Source organism: Magallana gigas, chromosome 6 (genome assembly GCF_963853765.1).
Source record: "Magallana gigas chromosome 6, xbMagGiga1.1, whole genome shotgun sequence".
Lineage (NCBI taxonomy): Eukaryota > Metazoa > Mollusca > Bivalvia > Ostreida > Ostreidae > Magallana > Magallana gigas.
The window spans coordinates 49,775,593-49,785,145 of NC_088858.1; the positions used below are offsets into that span (position 1 = coordinate 49,775,593).

A 9,553-nucleotide genomic window follows, 5' to 3' on the forward strand; every position below is an offset into this window, starting at 1 on the left:
GATTAGTAATTTGTTATAACAAATTAGTAATTTGATATAACAGATTATCAATTTGTTATATCAAATTATTAATTTGTTGTAACAGATTAGTAATTTGTTATAACAAATTAGTAATTTGTTATGACAGATTATCAATTTGTTATAACAAATTAGTAATTTGATATAACAGATTAGTATTTTGTTATAACAAATTATCAATTTGTTATAACAAATTATTAATTTGTTATAACAGATTAATAATTTGTTATAACAAATTAATAGTTTGTTTTAACAGATTATCAATTTGTTATAACAGATTTTCAATTTGTTATAACAAATTTGTAATTTGTTATAACAAATTATTAATTTGTTAAACCAGATTATCAATTTGTTATAACAAATTATCAATTTGTTATAACAGATTATCAATTTGTTATAACAGATTATAAATTTGTTATAACAAATTATCAATTTTTTTTTAACAAATTAGTAATTTGTTATAACAAATTAGTATTTTGTTATAACAAATTAGTAATTTGATATAACAAATTAATAATTTGTTATAACAAAATACTTATTTGTTATAACAAATTAATAATTTGTTTTAACAAATTAATAATAGCTGAGAGATATCATAGCATTGCATTTTAATACTTTTTTTTGGTATGCTATGATATTTTAAATGTTTTGTAATGAGATTCCATTGCTATGCTATGATATTTGACCGTCATTTTATCCATATCTATTACAATCTCATTCTATGCGGTGCTATGAGATTCGAGTAATGTTTCGAGATTCATATGCAATGATATGAGATTCCTATGGAATTCTGTAAGATTTCTATGCTATGCTATATTAAATTGAAACGAAATGCTTAATGATATGGTAAGCAATGCGATGATCAGTGAGAATCATGAATATGAAATGCTATAGGATTCAAATGCTTTATAATGTATATCGATGCTATGCAATGAAATTTAAATAACATAGCATTAAAATCGTATGACATAACATTGGAATCTTATAGCATATCACTTGATTCTCATTCATCATAGCATAACAAAACCTAGCACAGCATACCATATCATGTAATATCATATATCTTCATAAAGCATTTTATATAAATTTACTAAAACAAAAGCATATAATGATATGCTATGATATTTCGATACTATTCAATGTTATGGATATAAAAGGCTAAATGATGCTGTGCTTTGGTGAATGAAAATCAAATTATATGCTATAAGATTCCAATGGTATATAATGTAATTCCAATGCTATGTTATGGAATTAGATAACTGTAAACATATCATTGGAATTACATTGCATAGGATTGGACCTTATAGCATATCATTTGATTCTCATTCATCATAGCATAATAAAACCTAGCACTGCAGTAGTATAAAAAGGTAATGCTATGAAATTATTAATTTGTTATAACAGATTGATAACTTGTTATAACAAATTATTAATTTGTTATATCAAATTACTAATTTGTTATAACAAATTGATAATCTGTTATAACAAATTATTAATCTGTTATAACAAATTAATAAAAAATACTGCTGCGACCCTAATACGCTTCCGTAGATTCCGCTGTAGGTTGCAATGCAATACACTAACATTTATCGAAGGAGTGACTTATATAATGGGCGAGTTCAATCAGGCACTAGCCATACCCTTCATTTCATATACATGTCACTTTTTTCATTTTGTTTATATGGTTTGTTGTAAGTAAGTATATTATCATCATTATGCATTTCATTATAAAACTAAATAATCTTTTCTACTATATAGTATACATGTAAATCATAATTAACAGAGCCAGTCAGTCAGTCAGTCAGTCAATTGCTAGTATCTCTTTGATTTAAAGTCATCACATTTTCTTGACTTCATTGGTACTCCTTTGTATGGTTCTCTGTCATTGTGAGTCTTGGTCTCTGTAATTTTGCTGATGTGCGTATTTTTCTATCAACTGAATTAAATTAATGATACAGTATCTTGAATTAGTTTAACTATAAATAATCAAATTTGATATGTGCAGTTATTCAGATGATGCTGTCAAGCAAATCCACTGATGCTGTAGATAAATCAATTTATTAATGTTGAAAATGTTGAATTTACTTGGCGGAATTACAATATAATAGGTATTGATAAGTGAAAACCCACTCATGCATTTGTACCACATAGAATGCACTTGAACAATACTGTTTTGGATATCTCTCATTTAATATATTCTTGATTCTTTTACATAAAATATGATTAGTTCTCTCTCTCTCTCTCTCTCTCTCTCTCTCTCTCTCTCTCTCTCTCTCTCTCTCTCTCTCTGCGTGATAATGTAAAAAAAAAAAACCAGGTAACGTTATATCGGCTATATACATGTAAGCAATTTACTACCATCTCAATTTTCTTACTTACATTAATGTGGTCATTGATAAAAGTAATTTTTTCAGGGATAGATTTTTTATGCGGGTCCTGTAGAATTTTCGGTGTGCACATAATCACTGACAGTATAGGAATCACCATATAGCGATATACTATGTATACGTGCCTATATTTGAGTAATTTTACGATCCACCACGTAGTTTTTCCTTCGGAGATTTCCGTGAGTTATCGGAAATAATATTCAAATTTATTTTGCGTTTAAGAGATTTTTTTAATATCTTAACTGGAAAACTACTTGAGATATATTGTTATTATAGAAATAAAAAAATATGATGAATTAAAAAAAAGCATGCAACGCTTCCATGTTTTAAGCGTGGGACTGACGTTGATTAAAGCAAGGGACACGTACTGAAAACTTCCACTTGCAAGGTAGGATTTTCTTGGTCATTTAGACATAAACATTACGAAAAATACTTTGTATTATCCGTAGAAAATATATACTAGAACATTTTTAACGATAACTAAATGAGTTTTGTGGTCTAAATTGACTTTCACATCAAAATAATCTAAGCTTATTGAATGGCGAAACAAGCGTGATTGAACTTCCGGTTTGATTTATGCGGCTTTTTGCTTGCAACGCTCTATTTTATAAACCTAACCATATATGGGTGCTGCATTATATATTTTAACTTATCTAACAACAAATAAATGTAAATAAAGGCGAATGAAGTGCCTGATAATAAAATTTAGAAAGAGCGTCACTTCCCTTTGTGAAAAAGCCGCTTAGAACCTGGGCAAAAAAAAAAATCCATAATCTCCGATTTGCGCCTTAGTTTTCAAATACAATATTCTGTAAGTTAAGAAAGATATGTAGTCACATCTTCCGAAATGATGCGTTTTTCGTTTATTTTATGTTTATACATCACATGTCAATGAAGATCTATCTGCATGATGATAACTTTTAAATACAATATTATATTTTCAGAAACAGAATGGGAACCCGTGTTTACATAGGAAGATTATCCCATCATGCCAGAGAAAGAGATGTTGAAAGATTTTTCAAAGGATATGGACGGTTACGGGATGTTATGTTGAAAAATGGATATGGCTTTGTTGTAAGTTGATCTGTTAAAATGAGGTTCTGTTGGTCAGTCACTTTTATGGAGGAAAAAAAACAAAATCAGTCAGTTGTTTTTTTTTTGTTTTTTTTTATATAGAAATAACTGTTTCTGAACAATTTATTAATTCGATAGAGTTGATTAAAATGAGAGTGTATGATTGCATGTTTAAGAATATGTCCTTGTTTTTGCAGGAATTTGAAGATTATCGTGATGCAGATGATGCTGTCTACGAACTGAATGGAAAAGATCTGGCTGGTGAAAGGTAAAATAATGACATATAGATGTATTACTTTCAAGTCAGATAGGTAGTTGATCATGTAAATTCAAATAAAAATCTTCAGCTATACTCTTGAAAGTATCCCCCCCCCAATTATTTATTTTCTGTACAGAGTAAGGTACTTTTTATCAGGTGAGAGGATGTTCTCTTTATATTATGTTGACAATGCTTTTGTTTTTGCAGAGTGATTGTTAGAATTTATTGTCTTTAATAAATGAAATAACGTTTTCTAAGTGAGAGGTTGCTTATTGATGAAAAATGATTGATTTTGTTTTGCAGAGTGATCGTAGAGCATGCACGTGGAGGTCCTCGCGGAGACGACAGAAGGAATAGTTACCGTGACTACCCTCCAGCCCGCAGGAGTCGTGGGGGCGGTGGAAGAGATAAGTGAGTGTGGGGAACCCCCTTGTATTTCATGAGGACAATATTTAAGATAATCTTCCTAGTTCTGTAGTGAACTCAGATAACAGCTTCAGTATAAGGCCATGGAAAGTCAATCTTTTGTTCAATGTTTTAGGTTTTCATTGGAATGATAAATACCCCAAATTGCAATGAGGTTATGAGGCACATATACATGTATTTTACTTTTAGTATATGTTTTATAAAAATGGAGGGGGGTTAACTTCAGAGATTTGTTTAGCTGAAAAAGGTGAGGGGTACTCTAGTTATTATAATGAATTAAAATTTTTGGAAGTACATGTATACATGTATGTGTGCAAGTTTTATATTACTTTGATGAACCAGAAAAATTTGTCCAGCAATGTGATGTATGTCAGCACTCAAAAGAATTCACTATCACCTGAGAACATCCTTAAACTATACTTTTAGTCGTGCTTCCAACAGGTACGGACCACCTACCAGAACGGAATATAGGTTGATTGTTGAAAACCTGAGTTCTCGGGTCAGCTGGCAGGTAAGCTTTTAGTTAACCTGGATTTGATGGCCAATTTCACTTGAATTTGATCATATTCAAGCAATTACTTGCAGCTTCAATTAACATTCTTTGATTGTAATCACATATTTATATATTTCCGTCATGGATTGATGATTTAGTTACAAATTTGAGCCAATTATGTTAGTTGTTAGCTAGGTCACTCGGTAGTTTACAGGGATTTTATATAATGAGGAATAATCAACATCGGCGCTAGATATTTTTGATATGCAGGAGACCATGCTAAGATGAACCCAGACTACGTGTTTTTGTTAGGCTTTTTTTTTCATGCAGACAGCCACCTGTTAATGTTTTTATTTATGTTGCTGAGCAGTACTGTCAAATTCTGTGTAATATTTAAGATAAAAGACTGATTTGATGTAGAATTGAATGTCTCCCAGATTTGCAGCATAATAACATGTATAATGTATTTTCATAAAACCTCGCAGCCTCATTAGACGAGAGTGCTGAAAGACGAGAGGGTCACATGATCAGGTTCAGGGTGCTATCCGGTCTCAGTCACGTTGTAAATCTTGAGGTCTGGCCAGGCTATGCCTCCTCCTCCTCCCTCCTCCCGAAGGCTTTGTCCAGACTATCCGCAGCCTTCTCATATAATTGGCTCACGGGGAAAGCCTCAGCACATTGATCGCAGGATTTTGCATTTCTCTTTGGGGTTTCTCCTCGAAGGTGACCACACTTCCTATTACTGGGTTCCTGCCTTTGATTTTCATGGTAGAATGAAACTCTTACATCTACAATGAAAATAAGGTTTCCTGGTTTCACTGTGAGGACGAGCTGGGCAATCATGCCACCACGCTTACAGTAGGGGGCGCTTTTAGGGTACAGAGTACAGCAGTGGAGGTAATTGGTTTTCCATGCTGTTTTAATGATATCAGGGCTTAGCGAAATGTAATCTGTAAAAGCAAGTTTGCATTCTGCTGAATAAGCTTTCAGTAATAAAATGAATACAAAACAAAGCCCTGATAGAGTTATACTTTGTATGGAATGGATAGATAACATTGAATTTTTACTTTTTCATGTTATAAGTACAAGTAGAAGTCAGGTGAGTCCTGAATAATGGTAAGACGGGGACTGTATAATCAGACACATCACACCTCATCATCATCAATCTCACTGTATGTCTGTATGCAGAAGTCATTTTGTTTCTTTGGTTTTAAGGACCTGAAAGACTACATGAGACAAGCAGGGGAGGTCACGTATGCGGACGCCCACAAGGAACACAAAAATGAAGGGTGAGGGTATATTCTTTTGTTCAATGAAGTGTTCTCCTGACTTCTCTCTGCTGTGATAAAGGAGTACCTTAAGATTTTTAAAATGATGAATTAAAAAAAACCATGGAAGCTGTGGGTGACCACCGCTCCTTGTTAAGCTCCCTTTCCTTTGACAGAATTGTGGAATTTGCCTCTTACTCTGACATGAAGAATGCCGTAAGCAAGTTGGATGGAACAGAAATCAATGGGAGGAAGATCAAATTGGTAGAAGACAAACCAAAACGCAGCAGCAGACGCAGAAGGTACTGTCGAAACTAAGTAGTTATAAATAAGTACATAGCTAGCTATAAGTACACACTTTTTCATAAATAATTTTTCTTAGTAACATTCTTTTGGATGCATAGTTGAATTCAATAGAATGCATTTATTTTCAAATGAGTTTTTTGTCCTTTGTTAATCCTTAACTTTTTAGTATCAGCTATTTTTTTATCTACCGTATTTCACGGAATTTAGGTCGATACTTTTTTCCCCTGACATGTGGACCTCGCCCTATTCATCGCTTCGCCCAATTTATGTTTTTTTTTTTTGGTTGGAATTTTGCAAAAATTTATGCAACCCTCCAATAAAATCATGAGTGTTTACTGTAATACTGCTTGAATTTCTGTGTAAAAATCGTATGGATTTTAATAAATATACTGTAGTAATTTATCATTTAAACAAAATTAAATGTAAATAGATTTATTTCTTCTTACATTTCTTACTTAGATCACTGACTGAATCATTAAATGCTGTCATGCATTTTGATCGTGTGCTTACGATAAACAGGAAATCGATTTCGCGCGGTAAAAGTAAAATGAGAACCGTACAAAGGGTAATTACGGGGGGAAATATCGTCGGGTAGAAATAAAAAAAGCAATTTGTTTTCATAATAGAATACATGAACAAGTCTTTTTCTGTATATTCAACATAAAACTTTCGATGAAATTTTAGCCAGGTGTCTCTGAAATCAGTCTGGGTAGCGCTGACTTTATTTATACACAGTTGAACTCTCGGCACGTGCTACTCATGCCTGCAGGCTTCAATAAGATCAGAGGTTGACTCGTGTGTATATACACAGTAAAAAGTCACATAGAGACACAGGGTGGCATGTGCTACCGTAGTCATGCCTCCAGGCTAGGTAACTATCCACCGGTTAACACCAGTTTGTACACATGGCAGGGAAGTAATAAAAAACGATCTTAAATTCAAACCGGCCGTACTGAATTATTTGGTTTGAAAATTTTGACGCAATTTCAGACATTTTCTTTCGATGTTTTCAAGAAATACATTTTATTTCCCTTTTGTTTAAAACTGTGAAATAAGATTAAAGGCTACTATATGATAACGTTATTGGTTTAAACCATTTATTCATTATAACTAGCGGTAATTTTTCGACCAATTCTTCGAAGTCGACCTATTTATACTTTTTTTTATTTTATGGCTAAAAACGGCCTTCTTCGCCCAATAAACCGTATCGACCTAAATTCCGTGAAATACGGTACACTTATACCGAAATACCATCACTAATTGATTACAGTATTCTGCAATTTTTTTAGCTGTTCTATTTTCACCACATTCTTCTTCATTGTGATTTAGCAAATTTGAAATAGAGCTTATTAAGAAGGGAAAGTTGTATTTTTTTAAGAGGTGGCAAAAATAACATGGCTTAAAAAAACTTTACCCTTCTGGATAGATTGGTTCATGAAGCTGATAGACTTGCCATAAAAAACCTCCCACATTCTCTCTCTACTTTTTTTTCAGTGAATGATTTTATACATGAAAGTATTAGTTTGTAATTGTAAACTTATTCATATTGTTTTCAGTATCAGTAGAAGTGCCTCTAGATCCAGAAGTAGGTCAAGGTCACGACGTAGGTCTAGGTCAGGCAGTAGGTCAAGGAGTCGCAGCAGAAGCCGCAGTAGCCGCAGCAAGTCCAAGTCCAAGTCTAAGTCACCAGCACGCAAGTCCAGATCTAAGTCCAGGTCCAAATCCAGATCCAGGTCCAAGTCCCCATCTAAGTCCAAGTCTAAGTCCAGGTCTAGGTCAAGGTCAAAGTCTCGTTCCCCAAGTCCTGGAGACAAGGACGATAAGGACGAGAACTAGTTATTTAACTCAAGGAACTCAAAGTTAGAGTATCCTTAAAAGTTGTAAAGTAACATTGTAAATAGGAGAACACAAGAATCTTCAAAGATAATTACAAGTATAAACGAAAAACTAAGTGATAGGATAACGATTTAAAGATCTTGGTTTTTTACCTTCATGTATGTTCAGTATGTGTTTGATAATTTTGTTTCGATACATTGCATATTATTGTCCATTGATAAAAATACCATTCACAGTTCATGTAACTGCACAAGATGGTCTTAGTATTGTCATCCTCACTCTGTGTTACAGAGCTGTATCAGGTCACACTGATGTCTCATGTCACCCCCCAGACAAAGATTGGACAAACAAACAACATGGTGACTGGGGATTTTTTTGTTAATATTTTAATCATAATACAATTTATCAATTATTGTATCTGTATTATTTCAAACCATGTTTTATGCATTTCTTCACTTTTCATTGTGATACATACAGAGCATGTTTTATATTTCATTTTCTCTCTTTTTCTTTTTTTTGGAACTTGCATTGTTGTGTTTACCATTATATTAAAATTGAAAAGTACTTAGCATGGAACAAAACAAAGTCACTTGTATTTCATGTAATGAAAGTCTGAAAGGCGGCAGTTGATCAATGATAAAAGAATTAACTATCACCCAAACTTTTGATTTATGGTACAGTTTAAATTGATTTAATTATTTGCTTTTTGGGTGTTATTTTTTTTTTTATTAAGGATATAATTTCTTTGCTTTTTACACAGTGTGTGTTTTATTAGCTTGCTCTAAAAAAAATAAGATTTTAATTTAGTGTAGTAAATCAATTTGTGATGATTTTTGGTCAAAGATTTGTATTTTCCCAGTAGAAGGACACATTTTTCATCCAAGAAATTTAAATGTTGTCAATAAATTTTACAATGAAATTTTGGTCAGTGCTGTTGTTTATAACCATTCAAGTTGACAAATGTTGTTCAGTACAACAGAGATTTCATTCTTTGCAATGCATTTGTGTGTAATAAACAACAAAAGCACAAACAAAATTAGCTGGTTTGTGTAATATTTAAATTATGCAAAAAGATTCTGTTTGAAACAGATCTAAAAGGCTTGAATAATCAGGAGGTTGCTTTGTCTTGGTTGAATATATGCTATAAAGAGTGAAACTTGAATAATTTCTTATTTGATCATGGACAAATTGAGCTCTCCAGATGAATTAAAATGACATACAACAAACCTTTGCAGTACAAGGATGTAAAATACCAAAAGTAGAATGAAAGAAGGTGAACATTGTACATTCCAAATATCCAAAACGTTAATGATTAAAACACCTGAGTACTGTAGCCCACGATGAACGTGGGGAGTGTCATGTTTGCATTTTAAGCTTCATTTTGGAGTCCTAATTATCTGACTGAAAAACCTGCTTACTGTGGAATTATTTTTATTAGTGGGGGTCAATGTTCGTGGGTAGCCAAAATTTCTCTGGTATTTGGAGA

The 9,553-nt window shown here is 32.5% G+C and overlaps 1 protein-coding gene across 4 annotated transcripts; it reads left to right on the forward strand.

Annotated features, from left to right (window-relative positions):
• The first annotated feature begins 2,679 nt into the window (after nucleotides 1-2,679).
• Nucleotides 2,680-8,990, forward strand: LOC105326999 (serine/arginine-rich splicing factor 6). 4 transcript variants are annotated; one of them, XM_020066693.3, is made up of 8 exons: nucleotides 2,680-2,793; nucleotides 3,350-3,479; nucleotides 3,677-3,747; nucleotides 4,042-4,149; nucleotides 4,591-4,675; nucleotides 5,873-5,946; nucleotides 6,084-6,227; nucleotides 7,788-8,990. In XM_020066693.3, the coding sequence occupies exons 2-8, from the start codon at nucleotides 3,357-3,359 to the stop codon at nucleotides 8,065-8,067; spliced, it is 885 nt and encodes a 294-aa protein (XP_019922252.1). In that variant the 5' UTR covers nucleotides 2,680-2,793; nucleotides 3,350-3,356; the 3' UTR covers nucleotides 8,068-8,990. The 4 variants fall into 4 exon arrangements, with proteins under 4 accessions (XP_019922252.1, XP_011425562.1, XP_019922253.1 ...); XM_011427260.4 differs by having other exon boundaries at nucleotides 6,102-6,227; XM_020066694.3 differs by having other exon boundaries at nucleotides 4,606-4,675.
• Nucleotides 8,991-9,553: the final 563 nt, after the last annotated feature.